The sequence below is a fragment of the Caenorhabditis elegans genome, chromosome X, assembly GCF_000002985.6.
Source record: "Caenorhabditis elegans chromosome X".
NCBI lineage: Eukaryota > Metazoa > Nematoda > Chromadorea > Rhabditida > Rhabditidae > Caenorhabditis > Caenorhabditis elegans.
The window spans coordinates 5,307,326-5,324,881 of NC_003284.9; the positions used below are offsets into that span (position 1 = coordinate 5,307,326).

General features: G+C 34.0%; 1 protein-coding gene and 7 non-coding genes across 11 annotated transcripts; 4 read left to right on the forward strand and 4 right to left on the reverse strand.

Annotated features, from left to right (window-relative positions):
- Positions 1–160: 160 nt before the first annotated feature.
- sto-2 (Stomatin-2) lies at positions 161–16,062 on the reverse strand (the record flags this gene model as incomplete). 4 transcript variants are annotated; one of them, NM_001270092.5, is made up of 10 exons in its annotated part: positions 161–573; positions 642–760; positions 809–887; positions 1,324–1,379; positions 1,425–1,518; positions 1,563–1,755; positions 1,801–1,980; positions 2,097–2,197; positions 4,318–4,438; positions 7,846–9,625. In NM_001270092.5, 10 exons carry the CDS (start codon positions 7,961–7,963, stop codon positions 507–509), a joined length of 1,128 nt encoding a protein of 375 aa, NP_001257021.1. In that variant the 3' UTR covers positions 161–506. The 4 variants fall into 4 exon arrangements, with proteins under 4 accessions (NP_001257021.1, NP_001257020.1, NP_001257023.1 ...); NM_001270091.4 differs by lacking the exon at positions 7,846–9,625 and adding an exon at positions 15,994–16,062 and having other exon boundaries at positions 163–573; NM_001270093.4 differs by lacking the exon at positions 7,846–9,625 and adding an exon at positions 5,441–5,502 and having other exon boundaries at positions 170–573.
- F32A6.11 lies at positions 4,436–4,583 on the forward strand. Its single transcript, NR_071018.1, has one exon. It is a non-coding gene; the product is annotated as an Unclassified non-coding RNA F32A6.11 (non-coding RNA).
- Positions 7,216–7,658, reverse strand: F32A6.10. The gene has a single exon (NR_071019.1). It is a non-coding gene; the product is annotated as an Unclassified non-coding RNA F32A6.10 (non-coding RNA).
- Positions 10,671–10,793, forward strand: F32A6.13. The gene has a single exon (NR_071020.1). It is a non-coding gene; the product is annotated as an Unclassified non-coding RNA F32A6.13 (non-coding RNA).
- On the reverse strand, positions 12,060–12,132 carry F32A6.t1. The gene has a single exon. It is a non-coding gene; the product is annotated as a tRNA-Phe (tRNA).
- Positions 12,558–12,702, forward strand: F32A6.12. Its single transcript, NR_071021.1, has one exon. It is a non-coding gene; the product is annotated as an Unclassified non-coding RNA F32A6.12 (non-coding RNA).
- F32A6.7 lies at positions 13,951–14,077 on the reverse strand. Its single transcript, NR_071022.1, has one exon. It is a non-coding gene; the product is annotated as an Unclassified non-coding RNA F32A6.7 (non-coding RNA).
- Positions 15,787–15,837, forward strand: F32A6.9. The gene has a single exon (NR_071023.1). It is a non-coding gene; the product is annotated as an Unclassified non-coding RNA F32A6.9 (non-coding RNA).
- Positions 16,063–17,556: the final 1,494 nt, after the last annotated feature.

Here is a 17,556-nt window from a genome sequence, read left to right on the forward strand (position 1 = left end):
TGTAAACATCTAACAGACATGAAAATTGAAAACAAAACAAAAATTGATATTTCTTATCATTGTTTGAAACGTCTATGACCAGTCCATTTACAGAAATCACAATATTTCCAAACTTTACGTTTAAATAAAAACAACGCCTGTTTTAAGCATAAACACAAAGAAAGGATGAGAATCTCATTTATTAATATTTCCAAGTTGCATTTTAATTTGACTGATAGAATGAATGTGGCAAATGAAAGAAAAATTGATTGGGAATGGTAGGTAAAGTTCAATGTACGAAATAATTGTGATATTCACGTATTCAAATTGTTGTTTAATTAGTAGTTATATGATTTTTTAGATCGAAAATGACTAGAAGTTGATTATCGATTTCAATATTAGATTTTAAAAATTAGTATGTCAGTGAATCAAAATGAGAATGTAATGGACAAAAAAAAAGAAAGAAAGATGGGGTGAAACTAAAAAAATCATTATGCACTCGTAATTTCTCGCATCATCGATACATTTCAGTTGATTAGATGCCTAACTAATTCCATCGGAAGTGGGAAGATGATCGTCGAATTTTTCTCTGCTCTGAAAAAAAACCAGGGTTATGTTTTCTTATTTTTTATTGAAAGATTGTGAAAACAAAAAAAACTCACGCGACGCTATTCAGAGTTTGAAGATATCGGAGTTGAAGAGCAGCTGGAGACTGAGCAATGACTGATGCAGCATCACGCAATGCCCGAGAAGCTTTCTGCTCTCCTTCCGCAGCAATCACCTTGTATCAAAACAGTTTTTTTTTCAAAAGTTAAATATTATTTCAAACCTTAGCTCTAGCTTCTCGAGTGGCCTCTGCTTCTGCCGCCATTGCTCGTTGAAGTTGAATTGGGAGACGAACATCTTTGCTAAAATTTTTAATTCAATGAGAGACATTTTTTACTAATTTTAGTCAAATTTTGTTCAATTTTCGTACAATTTTCACATCAAAGTTGCCAAAAAAAAGAACAATTCTAAAAACTAGCAATTGCCAATATTGTTGAGAGACAAAGAAAAATTATTCCATCGAACATACAACATTTCAGAATTTTTAAAGATTTCAAATTGTACACTTCATTCATTATGTTGAAAGGGTCTTAAAGCTTGGAAGAATATGTATTCGTGAGAACATTAACAACGGTATACTAAAATAGCAAAATATGCATTACACGTTAAAGTTTTTAAACTATAGTGAAGGTTGAATATTGCTGAAGTTTTCAGAAATCTACTATTTTGGCAATATCAACAATAGCCGAATTTTGTTGATTGTTGTGTCTATATTTCAATTTTTCAAATATCACTCACATTTCTACTCTTTCCACTTTGATTCCCCAGCTTTCAGTTGCTTCATCAAGAATTGTCTATAAAAAATAACTAATTGCTTAATTAGTACAAAATTTCCCTACCTGCATGGATGCTGCAAGTGTTTCACGATCCGAGAGAATTTCTGACAGGCTTCTCGTACCTAACATATTACGAAGCGTTGTTTGCGCAAGCAATCTTTAATTAATAGCTAAACAATAGTCTGTAAAATGAAATTATACCTTGTAGAATGGTGTGCATTTTCAACATTTGCCACGCTAACTGTTGCATTGCTGATCCTATAGTAAATAACAGCGTCGACAGACGTTGTCACTGAATCTTTTGTTAAAATTTCCTGCGGCGGCACACTAAACGATACTGTTCTCAGATCAACCTTGGTGTACGATTCTATGCACGGAAGTACAAAGAAAATTCCTAAAATGTTTTAAATAGTTTTCCTATATCAACAAAAATAGGCACCTGGTCCTTTGGCTCCACCACCAATCAGTCGACCAAGTCGGAAAATGACGGCTCTCTCGTATTCTTGCACCACTTTCATACAAAAGTAAATTGAAACTGGGAATGTAGAAATAACCATTATCCATGACAGTCCCATAAGAAACCACCCACAAAACCCAAGACCAGTGTCATAATGTTCAGCTGGAAAATAATTTTTTTAAACTTTAAAATGGTTTTCTTCTGAAGCTTTCAAAGGGGCTGATTAAATTTAAAATTCACCGAACAACAATTACCATGCAGGAAAAGGCAACACTTACGATTCATGTGTTTTGGATAATAGCTGAGCTTAAGTTGAGCTAACGATTGCCGTCGTGCTTCTCGTTCTTCTTTTGCAAAAATGAGTGGGTTGAGAGTGAACCTGAAAAGCGTAATTATTTTGGACAGTACTCCAGAGGAAACAAAAGTAAGTTTCAAAATAAAACAAAAATCAACAAAAATCAATCCATTTATTAACCCAAAATCAATCCATTTATTAAAAAAATCAACAAAAATCAATCCATTTATTAACCCATCTGGTTCCGAGACAGAGGCGCGATGGAGGCCCGCTGACGACGTGGATTACTCCACTTCCTATTATATTTCACCAGGCCTGGGTGCACCTGGGGGGTGGTCGGACTTGAACTCGTGATCTGCCGATTAGTAGTGAAAGCCGTTATCCACTGAGCCATCTGCGCCCCGTTACTCCAAGACTTAATTAGAATACATGAAATCGATCGTCCTCTGCATGGCATCAGCAGCCGAGAGTATAGAACAATAATAGAAACACAAAACTTCTGATATACAGTTAATCGACTATGGGCTTTCAGATTTTGATTTTTACAGATCCAACGTTATGTTGCCAATTAGGTTTCGGCCTTTTCATGTGGTACAGTTTCTGAAGCTGCTGGTTCTGTCGAGAAAACAGTTAGAAATTCAAACTTTCAGGAGTATAGGCAATCGACTATGTACTGTCAGACTTCAACATTTACAGGTTTTCAAGTTCATGTTTCCACACAGGTATCTTATTAGCCAATCGGTGATCAGATAATTTCAGAAAGGATTGAGGAACCTCTTTCAAAAACAAATGTGTGTTCCTCATAAACTTGCTTCCAAACATCAGTAGATAGAGATATCCCAAATTGTCAAAAGAAAATTTATGAATTGTGTTTGAAACACTATTTCAAAATTGGTCAAATGATACTTTGCAAATGTTTTTAAAGGAAGCAACGTTGTTCGTAGAATTCCGACCAGGGGTGAACACTATAATTTCTATAAGTTTCAAGAAAAAAAAGAAAAACTTTCAGTATGTGAAAATGTATCACTAAAATATTTTTAGGTCGCTACTTTTTTTAATTGGAACTTTGAATATATTACAGATACTTAATAATTATTAAATGTTACAAGTTTCACACATCATTTTGTGGTCCAATATTCAAGGTATTTCTCCACTTACAAGTGAAGAAAATTAGACTACTACCAAATGTGTGAAACCTGCAAATTTCAAATTTTACGGCGAAAGTAGATTATTGACCACAAACAATTTTCACATGATCATACATTTCTTGAACGTTTTCAAAATGAAAACTCAACTCCGGTGTCCGACACCCGAAAATGTTCACCAATTTAAAGTGTTTGTTGCTAACGCAACCTACAAGTTTTCACTATTTTGCTTCTAGGTAACGTTATAATTCCATAATCTAGCCGTAATATGCATTAAAAAAAATAATTATTTATAAAAATGTTCTTTTAGTGTAATAGGTTCCTCAAATTATTAACCTTTTTATCCTAGTTTTGAACTTTAATGATGATCCCTATGGGACCTTCTCATACAGATTAATAACTGAGTTGCTCGTTCTCAAGTTTCATAAATCACTTATGCGATTTGATGAAACGGCTCTAATTGAAACGTGTATGATTATCCCCAAGACGGCAAATAGGATGACTTCTCTGAACGCTCCCCCACCCATATGTACGATTAGTACCAGTAGCCAGTTGAGCAAAAAAACCTAACGGAACCTGCCAGCGCCGTCTGTCAAATTCGACATTGGTTACCCCATAATTATCTTAAGAAAACTCGCAAAACTAAACCTTTTTGGTCCCATGTTTCTTTTTTTAGTTTTTTTTTGTTGTGAGAAATTCAGCGGGGAGAAAGTGGGGTTTGACTTCTGTCTTCTCTTCAATGATCTTCCCGAAAAAGTCCCTAATTCTTGTTGCAAAGAAGCGCTTTGATGAATGAGTTCGGATTACTCAAAGTGTAATCTTCCGTGTACGCATGTGCGTATGTGGCTCAACTGCGGGGCCCATCCAATGTTTCTGTCACTATTTTCATTTGAGAAAAGAGTAAGAGTAATAGCGGAAGTCGGCCGGAGTTCAGTGCCCCCTTTCAATGGTAGGTGTGAATGCTCAGAAATACATATATAAATGAGAGGAATAAAAAGAGGAATAAAGGGAAATAAGACCGGAATTTGGAGAAGAAAGATTTGGGCTTAAAGTGCTTACCTGCGACCCATGCGTCCACGAGGTTGTCCGGTGGGCACCGGAATCTGAATGTTCCCTTCATCGTCCGATTCCATTAGACGCTCGCTCTCGTTTGACGAAGAATCTCCGGAATCACCGCCGTCTGTAATAAAAAACGACGATTTTTGTGCAATATGAGAAACTCGGCTAATTGACACTGGCTACAAAGTCTATGTGTCCAGTCTGGTAATTGAACTCCGAGGCGCTCTAGAGGCGGGGCATTCGTTTTTAAGGAAACTTGAGAACTTCCTAGACTAGAGCTTATTGTCCAATTAGAGCAGCTGGCAAACAGCGAATGGTGAACTGTACACATTTTTTACGTAACTAGTAATAAAAAAATAATCAAATTGCTTTAAAGGTGGAGTACGGCCAGTGGGTATGATATAAAAATGATTAAATATCGTTTAAAAAGCTTGCAAGAATTTTTGGAAACTTTTTAGATATTTGTGAAATCCCCATACTTTTAAAACTTATTTTTTCACTTTTAAACGTGACATTGATTTGGATTCGTAGACTTAAGATATAATATTATCTAAGAGGAATAATGAAAAATATGGTCCACGTTTTAATTGAGTTCACGAAGAAATCAGTTTCTGTTTTAATTTTCAAATATGGTGTCATAATACTCAACTAGGATTTATTTCGAGCCAAAAAGTTGTGAAAACTGAATTAGTGCCACTTTTGGGAAAATCTAAAGAACTGTTCCAACCCTACAATGATGGAATTTAAAAATTTTGATCGACGACAAAAAATCGACGACATTGAAAAAAATAGGTGAATACTGAGTTATCATCACTTTTTGACTCGAAATAAAACATTTTTCAATATTTTTAATAAAGTGATATTATGATATTTGGTCATTGTAGAACCATAGGATGGTACTTGATACTTTTCCCACAGGCTGTACTCCAATTTTGGTTTTTCAAGATAGAAAGTGTCTAAAATAAAAGAAAAAGTGCGGAGTTGTGTGTGGAATGACCCGTGTACATTTTTCAAAACCAGGGCAGTTGGACTTATGAAACTAATCCAGTAGGGCTTGTCATGGTCTCGAAAAACCTTTGCCATCTTTCTACAACGACTTTTCCATTCCTCGTTTCTTACTTACTCGGTGATCCTTGACGCACTTCCAGAAACTCCATCTAAAAAGAGGGCAGGTGTGGGATGTATATGAAAAATGAAATAAAATAAGACCGGACCGGGAGGCGGGGGAAGAAACGGAAACGGAAACGCGAAATGGGACAATGTGTCAAGAGGAAGATAAATTCGAGAAAAGAGGAACGTCGCCTAGTAACGTTTTTTTGTTTCAAACGTCTTATTTTTTATGACAATCTTGTTGTGAGAAGGCACATGAAGAACAGCTCAGTTTTTAGTGACAGATTAAGGAGCAAAGCGGGGAATACGGATCAAAGGATTTTTGAGATTTTTAAAATTTTCAGAATTTAGAAATCTTCCCGTAAATGTGAGTATATACTTCATTTGATTTGCTAGCTCTTCTCACACGCATTTTCCATTTCAGAAATCAAAGGAAGTTAGTAGGAAATGATGTCTGGGGTCTGTTTTCGGGTTGAATGATGATGATGAAATTTAAACGAACCACCCTCTTAAGAAACGCATCGTTTTTGAGTAAAACGTAAACGAGCACCTCGGAGAAAAATCTGATAAAAGACGAATTGCAGAGGGAATATGTTGACTGGATTTCCTATTTGCTATATTTTTAAACATTCGAAATATGAAATAGGAGCATTTTAGAATTTTTTAGAATATTTGAACATTTGGTTTTGAACACTTTTTTGCATTTCTAGGTGTTGAAACAAAATTTTTAATTTGACAAAACAGGTTTTCTGTTGTTCATTTGTGATTCTTAATTTAAAACTATTTTTAAAAAAAAGTCAAATCACTGAAGAAAAACTGAAAAAAACCCTATTTAGCAGAAAAAAGAAAATTCAATTTTTTTTGCAAAATTAAAAAATAAATAATTTACAGTTATTATAACATATGTTTTATTATTTTAAGCAAAATCCTCACCACGTTAAAATTTAATTTTTGTATTATTACCTAAAGTTTTAAGAAAGCAGTTTCAGCGCGATTATCGTGCCTAGAAAAGTTAAAAATGATCAGATCTTGTCAATAAAATAATTTATTTTCTTTACAAATCATACCTAGCATACCTATGTTGCATACTTATATTTTACCGAAGCTTAAAAACCATTCCGATTAAGATAAAATAAATGAATGTCGAAATAAAATCGCCAGACGACAGCCGCTCGGCCCTGATCGCAACTCAATTAAAATTTTTTGAAAATAATACTTAAGTGATTTTAGATTAAAATTGAATGTTTATTTAGTAACAAAATAAGGTTATTACGTGAATCAAACGAACAAGTACCTCAGCTTCAAACATCAAACTTTACATTCTCATCGCTCGCATATTCTATTTGTATATTGCTTCCTTTGTGTGCAAAAAAAGAAACAATTTAGGTCAAACCGCTTGATGAGCCACCTAATTGCCCTTGTTTTTGAAAACTGCATACTACACGACGCCATCTAATTGTCTCGAGTGCGAAAAGACTAAAAGAGAGAAAGGACCCCATGAAGCTGTTTCACGGCTCTTGCCAATGAAAGTCAATTCGTGAAGAATATTTTTTAGATGCGGTGTGCTGACTTTTCTCACGATTTGCCGTTATCCTCGCCTTGTCTTACGACTTGTCATGGACAGCATTAACTTGTGTGGCATGCAGCCATCTTACTTCAAAATTTTCAGATTTCAATGAGCGAGACAAAACTAATTTTTTTTCAAATTCAAAAGAATATCCCCCGCTTATTTTCAGATTGATACGATTGAAGTTCGAGCAAAAGAAGCATGAGATGCTTCGCCAGTTTTGACCTATTCGTATTTCCGTCTGGTCAAATGTTTTTTCGCGCCTTTCTGCAGTGGCACTGCACAACCGAACCGCCGAGCTAATTCCCAGAAGTACTTTCGGTTGATTTGTTGTTCTCGCGGAAAACAAACAACAATTTTTCAACGCCGTTGAAGTAGATCATCCATCATCTACGGCGGGTGAGAAAAGCGTCTTCAATATAGCCCATGAGTTTTATACTCAAAAAGCAATTGACAATTCAGAAAAACAGGTGATAACCGGAAAAAAAATTCTGATTTTGCAGAGCAAGAGAGAAGATGTAAAACTAAGTTTTCTAAGTTTCTGGCCTAACAAAGTCACAATGAGACGTTTATAGATCTGGCGCCGTCGGAGCCCATCTCATGTTTTATTCTTGAAGTATGGCGTGAGTTGGTGTCAAGCAACATTCTTATTGACTTTTCTTTCCCAAAGATGCTCGAATGACAAAAACGAAATTAAACATTTTTATGACCCTAAGAAACTTGATTTTTTCATGAGCCGGAAGTTGCAACTAAACGGGAAAAGCCTGAACTTTTTATGTACTTGCACTGAGACATTGGTTTTGTGACCTTTGAAACAGAAAAAAAAACAGGAAATGAAATAAAAATATTACCTAGTTGGTCGGAAAACGAAATCCTGGTACTTGATGCCCTTCGGTTTCCGGAGTTTCCAGAGTTTCCGGGGTTTACTGGCGCCGGGGAAGCCGATTCCTCACTTGGTTGGGTCTTCATGTTAGTGGCAAATAATAAAATAGCCGGAATACAGTGGAAAGTCTAATTTCTGATATACGATTCAATTTGGCAGTGAAGGAGTTTGTGGCCAGCAGGACTCTCGAACGCCTGGGTCTAAGTGTTAAAAGGGCGGGGCCCGTGGCTCCAGAGCATGTACAACTGCACTCGACGACAAAATGAGCCCCGACCGCAGATGCCCTCTTCTTCGAAGAAATGAAAATATGAGAATCTAACTCTCGATGTATTATAAATTGTTGGTTTACTAGATACCCTTTTGTCTTTTTAACCTAGCCTTGGAATTTGACGTGTCTTGATTTATTTGTACAATTTAAAAGTATCAAACTAGAAAACAACAAATATATTTAAAAAAAGACATTTGTCATTCTTCACCAACTGGTTTTTCCTAATTAAGAAGAACAAGGATTGATAAATTGTGTCCGGCAGATGGGAGAAGTATTAAAGAAAATTTGCATAAAATGACAGGATTAAAATTCATTTTCATATCAAAAAGAATCTTCAAAGAAATGCGCGTCAAAAATGAATAAATTAAACAATTTTGGTGGGGATAAAAATAGTTTTGATATAATGTCAAAGGTTTAATAGGTTCAGGTGAAAATTATTAAAGGTGCAGTTAAGTTTTCCGATAAATATGGAAATTGTTTAGCTTTTGAAACAAATCCCGGTTAAAGTTATGAGGCTTCAAAGTCTTCTCGAACAAGAAATCAATATAGTTTTTAGAGTTTCAAGCAATTCTTTGTTTTCTCAGAATATTTCCTAAACCACTTCTTCATCGTGAACGCTTTGAAAATCTTGGTAATTAACAAAATCGTGGTTCGTCATAATATTTCGGTAGTATATTTGAACAAATTATGTACTGGCGCTATTTCAACTTTAAAATATAAAACTAGAGAACATTTTTTTGAAGATTTCAAAATTTCTCAAAAATTTTGCGAAAAAGAAAACTGTTGGTTTTTAAAAAGTTTCCTAAAATCTGGTGTTCGATATTTTTAGGTATATTATAACATGGAATTTGAAATATTGTACTTATGTGAGTAATTTGTTATAAATGATAGAATATTGGTTGTAATGACGGATTACAGTTTTCTGAATTTTCCCTTGTCCCACAAATTTTCCCAAAATGATTTTTCCATTCCCGCAAAAACTTTTCAAAGTAGGCTTTGCAGAAAATGGAAAACTATACAAAAAACAAAGAGGGCTAATCAGCTTTTGATTAAAAAACCCATTTAAAATTATATAAATTTTTTAAATAACTTTTTAAAATTTATATTTGGTTGTAAAAAGACACATTTTTTATCATTTACAGAATAAAAATATTTGCATATAACACAATTATCAAAGTATCAGAGTCTTTTTCTAACTAAGCTAAAAAAAATTCAACTTTACAAAATTTGTATAAAATTGTTTTCAGATATTTTTTAGTTACAATTAAAAATTCGCATTACCTCTGTTGATTAGGAAATTGTTAAATAAGTAGACAAAAATAGTTGTAGAAATGTGAAATGGTTTTTTCCCGTTTTTGTTCTTCTTTTCTACACCACCACCGTTCTCTGATCCAGCAATTTCACTTTTTGACTTATGATAGAACATAAACCAAAAATCTTCTCTTCAATATTCGAAAAAAAAACAAACAACAAAAATATAATCCCCCACCTAAAAAAAAAAGTTTCGCCTACGGAAAGAAGACGACGACAAAAGTTGGGTGACTGAAGAGCGACGCTCATCGGTTTTCGTCTTTGCAGGACTTTTCTTTATCTATGAATAATGTTTGTCTTGTCCATAGCCTCCACGTTTTTCATATAAATTTTGAATGTGTTCTGCTTTTTTTTGTAGTTATCTCACCACTTTATATTGTAGATCCGAAATAACCCCGAATTTTATAATGAAACGTTCTGAAATTAAAAAAATAAAAGTTTTACCGGTAAAAAATTTGTGAAAGAAAGCTTATTTTCAGCTAAAATCTCAAATTTTGCCGACCTCTCAAAATTAGAATTAACGGAAGTAAGCTTTGATTTAACTATCACCTGTCAATGAATATTTTGGTAATTTATTGCATGTTGTTTCGTCGATTGAGATGCTTTTTCAAACAATTTTGCTATATTAGGTCTAAGTCTCAAATTCTCAGATTTTGGTACCTTTAATAGGGTGTTGATGAAGCAAAGAGCATAGGTAGTTGGAAATATTTGTTTTACTAGGAATTTCCGGGTAGACTTTTGTCTAAAATTTTGAAATTGTTTCTCGGAGTCTTATTGAGACTGTGCACTGGAGCGCAAACGTGCGATTTAGCACTTCACAGGTTCTCTAAGTTTTTTTTCAAAGCCGTGCAAACTGAGTGGAGAAACAAATCTAATTAAAAGTACAGAGCAAAAAGTGAGAGGAAGTACTTGAGAAAGATCTAAACGTAAAGCTGAGATGTGGTGTAAAACTGAAAAGAGAAAAAAACTTTCCCAAAAATGGCAAGAAGCTGGACAAAAAAACTTAATTTCCTGTTTTTCCGGTGGAAAACACAAAACAGTTGGGTGGAATTTACGACGTTGCCAGAATTTTACATTATCTAGTCAACAGAGAAGCTGTTACAGATTGCGTACGAAAAAAGCATGAAAAATGAATTGGAAAAAATGCATACACACCAAAACAGGCAAAATGAAGTGAAAGTCAAAAAAGCGTGAGTTGCGGGTCGAAATGAAATTGGTACCTTCTGGATAGAAAAACTCTCTGCACTCATTGGATATCATCTCAGGCGTGTAAATGTCGACAAAGTGTTGGACAAGGTCAGGAAACCAGCAGTCAGCTCTCGAATATATGTGTATGTATGTTCTAGGAATGTATAGTGGTGTTTGAGAAACGAATAGTCGCCCCGCGTTTCAACTCAGAGTCACAACAGACTGGTGTGAGTTTGAGACTCGACGTTTTGACTGGTTATGAAAAATTGGAACAAGAGAAATAAATGAATGGAAGACAGAAAGAGATCTTCCGCACAGATATGGAGCATAAGTAGGAGAGGAACCTTCCCCTTTGTTTCGCCTCGTTCTCTTGATACTCTCCGGCTCTTTTTTTTCATTCACTACTTGTAAACTTATTACTCAAACGTGGCACAACATGTGAACAATATTAGAAATATAACTTATGACCCTGAGTTTGGTTTATTAAGAAAACACCTATCGAACTTGCTATAAATTTTATCAACAAGTTTAGACATATCGTAAACATTTGTGCTCATTCAACTCGCGGTGGGTTCATTGTGCACGATTTTGTTGGCGATGTGCGCATCGTGATTAGATAACTTCGCGATGCTCCTAATGGACACATTGGAATTCAACTGTGTAGGAAAGTCTGTTTCTCTTTTTTTTTTGAATAAAAGGAGCACGTGAAAAATGTCAGCATTTGTACAAAATATACCGACGGGTCGAGTAGATCAAAGATATGTTTCTTCCAGTTACATGCTCTTATTATGTTGAAAATATTCAGATTCCAACATTGTAGAGGTTATAACAAGCGCCACTGCCGCAAAACAAGCAAGATACGGGCGGACCGGAATATCGATTTTTATCCGGCGGAAACCATGTTATTCAATTTTATTCTTCAAGACATTTCGTATATGTATTTCACAAAATCAAATTTTAAATATTCAGACGTAAATAAAATTGATGATAGGCTTCACCTACATATTGGTTTTTTGTGCACTTTATTTCTACCTCTCAAAATATTTTTTCAAGTGAAAGGCCATAAGCACACTAATTGTAAGTATTAATTGAAACTTTTTGGGATTTTTTGAACTAAAGTCTTTTTAAATGTGATACTTTAGGGGAATAGTGTATAACCGCTCCTTTATCCCAAAAAATATCAAATATATGTATTTTCAGAGAGTCTTTTCAGTACAATAATTTTTTAATTATTAATTACAGCAAAATTGTAAATCCAATTGCTTGTATTTTACACAGGCACTAATGCACGAAACTAATTAAAAATTTGTCACTTGGGGAAATTTGCCCATTCACCAAAACCGACTGAAAGTTTTTAAAGCCCTAAATCGTTTAATTATGATACTCGGTTAAACAAAAAAGGAGTACAAAAGAATTGCCCCAAACCAGGATCGAACTGGTGACCTTACGATCTTCAGTCGTACGCTCTCCCAACTGAGCTATTGAGGCAGACACTCTTCCATTGGTTTATAATTTGTACACTATTGCGTGTTCTCGTTCTCTCACTAGTTTCTCTAGTTTCTGCCCCCTCCAGTCACTTTCCTATCACGACGTTATTGCAATTGACTCACGTTGTTATGTGTGGTTTCTAGGATCCGAGCCAGATGGAAGTAACTAGCAATTGTTGAAATGGAACACTGAAGAGAAATTGAAGCGGATTTTGGAATTATATACTCAGAAAAATATGCTATTCTCTATTCCTATATTTTTCGTCGGCTCTTTTTCTCAAATGTTCTCAAAAATTTTGCACAAGAATGAAAGTTTTGGCTACATGAACAAGAATTCTAGATGAAATATAGTTATGTGAATATCTTCTAAGAAATAAATTCTTATAACAATGGATTATTGAAGAAAAAAATTATATATAGTAAATGAAATGACTATAAAGGAGAAGAACAAAAAAAAGAACAACATGCAAAACAAAAATACGGAGAAACAATTTGTAAGAGATGACAATTTGTATAAGGAATCGGAGATGTCTTCGGACGGCGATCCGCCTTCCCCTATAATCATTTTAACTGGTCTCACATCTTAAGACTCTGCCATCGGGCTTTAAGAATGCAATTTGTAGCAACACAAGAAATATCGCGGCGGAACTTTCCGCCTAGCCAAAATTTCAAAAACGATTATGCTAGATAAGTACGTCTTTGGGATTGGCTTACATTAGATGAACATTTTTCGGAGGGTGTCAAGGGACTTTGCGGTTTGCGGGTTACAATTAAATTTTATGTGCTTCATTATCACTCAACGGTAATAGGTTTGTAGTGGAGTGTTTAGAAAAATAAGTGCTAAAAATCAGAAATCATGAGTCCAGGTTGTGAAAAAAACGTTATGAGAGGGAAATTTTATAGTTTATCGATCAATTTACTGGAGAAGTTGATTTTTAATATTTTTAATATGATGTAATGTTTTAGATGCTGTTGATTTTACGCGGTAAAAGTGGATAAATTTTTTTGAATTGCAAATCGTTTTGTATAGATTATCGGTCGTTTTTATCGGAAATTTAATTTTTATTTATGAGGTCTACAATTGCTACCATAAACTTTAAGTAATTTTCTCGTGGCGAGACCCATTCTAATTAATTCATTCGTCCTTAAAGGTGGACTACGGCCTATGAGGGGAAATTAATTGAAATGCATTTCTATGGTACTAATTTGTTTTATCGGGAAATTGCTTTTTTCAATGATTTGGAAGTCGTCAATCAATAATAACATTTTTCTTTCAGTTTTATGTTTTAATTGTGTTTAAATTATTCATGTTTCAACATTTTAGGGATTTGAACGTCCGGCAGTGTTTTAAATTTCTCAAAAAAAAAAATTGAAAAATTAGTTTTCACCTCTTTTTGACTGGAAGTATAAACATTCCAAAATTGTTTTAGAATTGTTATTATCATATTTGGTCATTTTAGCATCAAAAGTCTGAGTTTCAATAATTCCCCTCACAGGACGTAATCCAATTTTAAGTTTACACGTACACGATACTGCATAATTTAAATTTTTCCAACATTATTAAAAATGGTATTTTTGAAAAGTTTTGTTCTAAAAGAAAGTTTACATTTATCAAATTCAATTATCAAACATCTATTTGCAATGATTCACTAAAAACGGAGCTTTTAGTTTTTTTATTCTAAAGTTGAAAAAGAGCAACGAATTTGAAGTTTCAAATAAAAAATCTAAGTAGTTTGAGTTCAACCTCAAACCAAAACTAAACTTACTGCTTCTTGGCGTCGAGGAATCTGAATACATGGCGACAGGCTATAGAGATTCAATATGATTTATTTCGCACCGTTGTTTTCTTTCTGTCTCCTATCCTTTATCTCAAATGATTGATACCACCACAACGTACGAATGGGTAGAGATAAATGAGCCTCCCCCTTGCTCAAAGCATGGAGGGCCTCTCTCACGTTGACAGACTTTGTCCCACAACCGAGTTATTGCAAATAGATGAACTCAGTCTCAAACTCAAATGAACTATTCTCGTTTCAATTTTCTCTTCCCCTTTTCTTGTTTGCATCCTCCACGCAATTGCATTGTAATCACTGTTTTTACTCTAACTTTTTGAAGAAGTCTTTTTTGGATTCACAAAAAAAAAATGTCTCTCAAGTAACTTCAACTTTTTTTTCTGAACACCCAAATCAAATCATATACCCGCTCGAAAATCAGAAAGCTATACGGGCATTAGTGCGTTGCGTTCGCACAAATGGAGCAGTTACTTGTCATCAAATTGTGCTCTAAACACACTCTCGCGCGCAAGAGAAAGTTACGTAGTCATTATAATGAAGTTACGTATTCCCCAGAGGTTGCACAGTAGTTCAAAAGTGTTCCCGTTCTTCTTTTCTAACGTCTATGTAGTCAAGATCTCGACAAATTAGTTTCACTGACAGAATGGAGGGGGAGGGGGAAGCGCAGTCATGCGTGAACGTGAAAAATTATTGGAGGTCCATCAAATTGGGACACCCACATAGAATAGTGAAAGAGATAACTGATCGAGATTTAAATTAAATTCTTGAATTTATATGTTATTCAAACGTTTCACGCCGTTTAAACAACAGAAAAATCGAATTTTCTGAAATGTTTCTGCTTTTAGTTTTTTAATCCACCAGTGCCTACACCTACAAACTTCCAGCCCTTTCGCGGAACCTGAAATGTCGGGCGTTGCGCAATTGTTCAGGCTATTTTAGGTACTGATAAACAGTCGGTAGTCATGCATGTAGGTAGGCTAGAGCCAGGCACGGATGTCTGAAGTCTAGCCTACCTACAATAAATTTTTTGATCAAGTTATTCAAATCAGCATCCATGATGGGCGGCAATTGTTTTTGGCAATTCTACAAAATGACCTATTGCGCCATGCCTTAAAAAATAGTGTCGAGTTATAGGAAATTATTTGTTTTATCTATTAATGACATTTATTTCTGCTCAAACATTCGAAAAAATGCTCAAAAATTTCCTGAACGTTGTCAATTGACGAGAAACACAACTCAATAATTTGATAGTTTGACATTGACAACTTTCTGGCAATTTTTGACAACTTTTTTCAAATGATAAATAATATTTTTTTTTAAAAATCAAGCAGTTTTCTATGTTTTCACACTTATAAATTCAAAAAATATTTCAAAAAAAAACGGCGCAATAGGTCTTTTGTATAATTGCAGCTCACCCTGATCAAGGTAGATTTCCAGCAAAAAAACAAGTAAAAGCAACTTCCAAAAAACTACATTTCTGAGATCGAAATGTTCTCAAACTGGGCGTCGAATAATTTGAGTGTTTTGCTGTTGGTGCTTCTACACATTCAGTTAGCAGATTTTTTGCGTTCAAAAATTTTCATTTTTTCAAATTTTATTTTCTTTTGATTTTTCCAAAAACGGGAGAAATTTCTAGAATTATACAAGTCCAGTTAATTGTAGCAAAGTTTCTGACCTAAAACTAATAATATACTTTAAGTGTGCTCACCTTTTTACTTTCTTTGTACAATATAACTGAAACTATGTGGCCAGTAACGGAAAATAAACTAATCGAGAATTGGTCACTCTGCACCAGAAAAGTGATAAGTATGAAGTCTACTAAAAATGAATTGAAGTATGAACGAGAGAACGATGTTCAAAGAGAAACTATACGTTTTTAATGATTCGGACGGATGGCTATGAATGAACATAAAAACTACTGAAACTGACCACTCCTACGTTTCAAGTTGCAACGACCCTTTTTTGACATTCACTTTCATACTTCGTATAGTATACTATTGAAATGATATAGTTCCAAAAATGGAGAAAGGATGAGTTTGATATTTAGATGAGATATAAAAACAACTCACTCGAAGAAGAAACTCCACTGGCGGCGAAGCGCAGCTTTACTTTCCGACTTCCTTCAGATTTGCTCATCTGTAAAATATTTTATTGGTGCGGGAAAACAAACAAGATACAAAAATGAGAAATAAAAAAGTAAAAAAACCAACTAAAAAAATACCATAGAAGCTTAATTTTATCTAAAAGCAGAGTAGTGTCAGAAATTAATATTAATGTACCGAATAAAAATGTGAAAAGTTTAAAGCATTTTCAATACTTTTAATGAATTTTGTCAAAATTTCGCAACAGAGAAATTAGAAAAAACCGAATAATTTTTTTAATTCCAGCGCGAATGGCCGATCTAGTCACAACAATTTTGAGTTTTCCAGCTGTAACGATTATTTTTCTCCAATTTTTGTTTGAAATTCTATTCCAAAAATCGTTTGCGGAAAAAATATGAAAAAATAAACTCTGAAAAAAAATGTCAAAGCTAGTCTTCGGAAAATAATTTTAACAAATCCTCTAAAAATGGTACTTGTTGCCCTCATTTAAAAACTAATGTTTTCACTATTAAAAAATAAAAGCATGTAGAATATTTTTGCATTTTCAGGCTGAGGAAATTACCACTTCTACGGGCTAAAGAGAAAAATTTCATAACACGCCTAATTTGAATGGAGTAAAATATATAAAATTAACTCAATTTTGAAGTGAGGGCATGTGAGGGCACAATTCCCGAAAAAATTTGATAAAGTCAATAAATTGATAAATTAGAGTCGGTATATTAAGACTAATTTCCGTCATTACATCCAAAAAATTCACTGAATCAACTCCACATTTTAGTTGATATTCAATGTGAAAGAAAAGCAAAACATAAATAAAAACAATGAAGTAAAAGCTCAAATTCGTAAATATAACTTTTTTTCGAAAATACGATGAAAGCTCATTTTTGTTTCGAGTCGCCGAACTACTTTCGGACAAAGCCGCATCTTGTAACCCTCTTGCGAAAACAACATTTCAAAGTTTCAGAAGATGTTCGCATTGAGATGCAAACAAAATGTGAGAAGTAGCCGACGGAGTGCCTCTGTGGTGTGAATAATTTTAATGTGATAATGAGTTTTTTGTTCTGTGGATGTTGTCAACTAGCGTCTCTTGCTCATTTGTTTCCACAACACAAGTAAACAAAAGTTTTTCTTCTCGAAGAAGCGAATGTTTCAATTTTCCTAAATGACATGTCATAGCATTTCTATTGAGATTAATTCTTGCTAAAAAATACTTTCAGTAAAAATTTTGTATCAATTTACTCACATGAAATAATTTGAATTGACTGAATGCTACTACGAAAAATTTTAAGATTTTAGTTTGAAGTTTAATTTTTAACGTTAGTAAATCACATTTTTTGAAAACATGCTAAACTTGAAAAGAATACATAAAACATATTTTAAAATGTTGTCATAACAACAGTGTTCAATGATTTACTAGAAGTTATGATCAATTTTGTACCCGGAACCAAAAATCCTAAAATTCAACTATGAGACATTGTCAGACTTTAATTCAAGCAGAAAATTAATCAAAATCCTCCTTTTTTTGCCAAA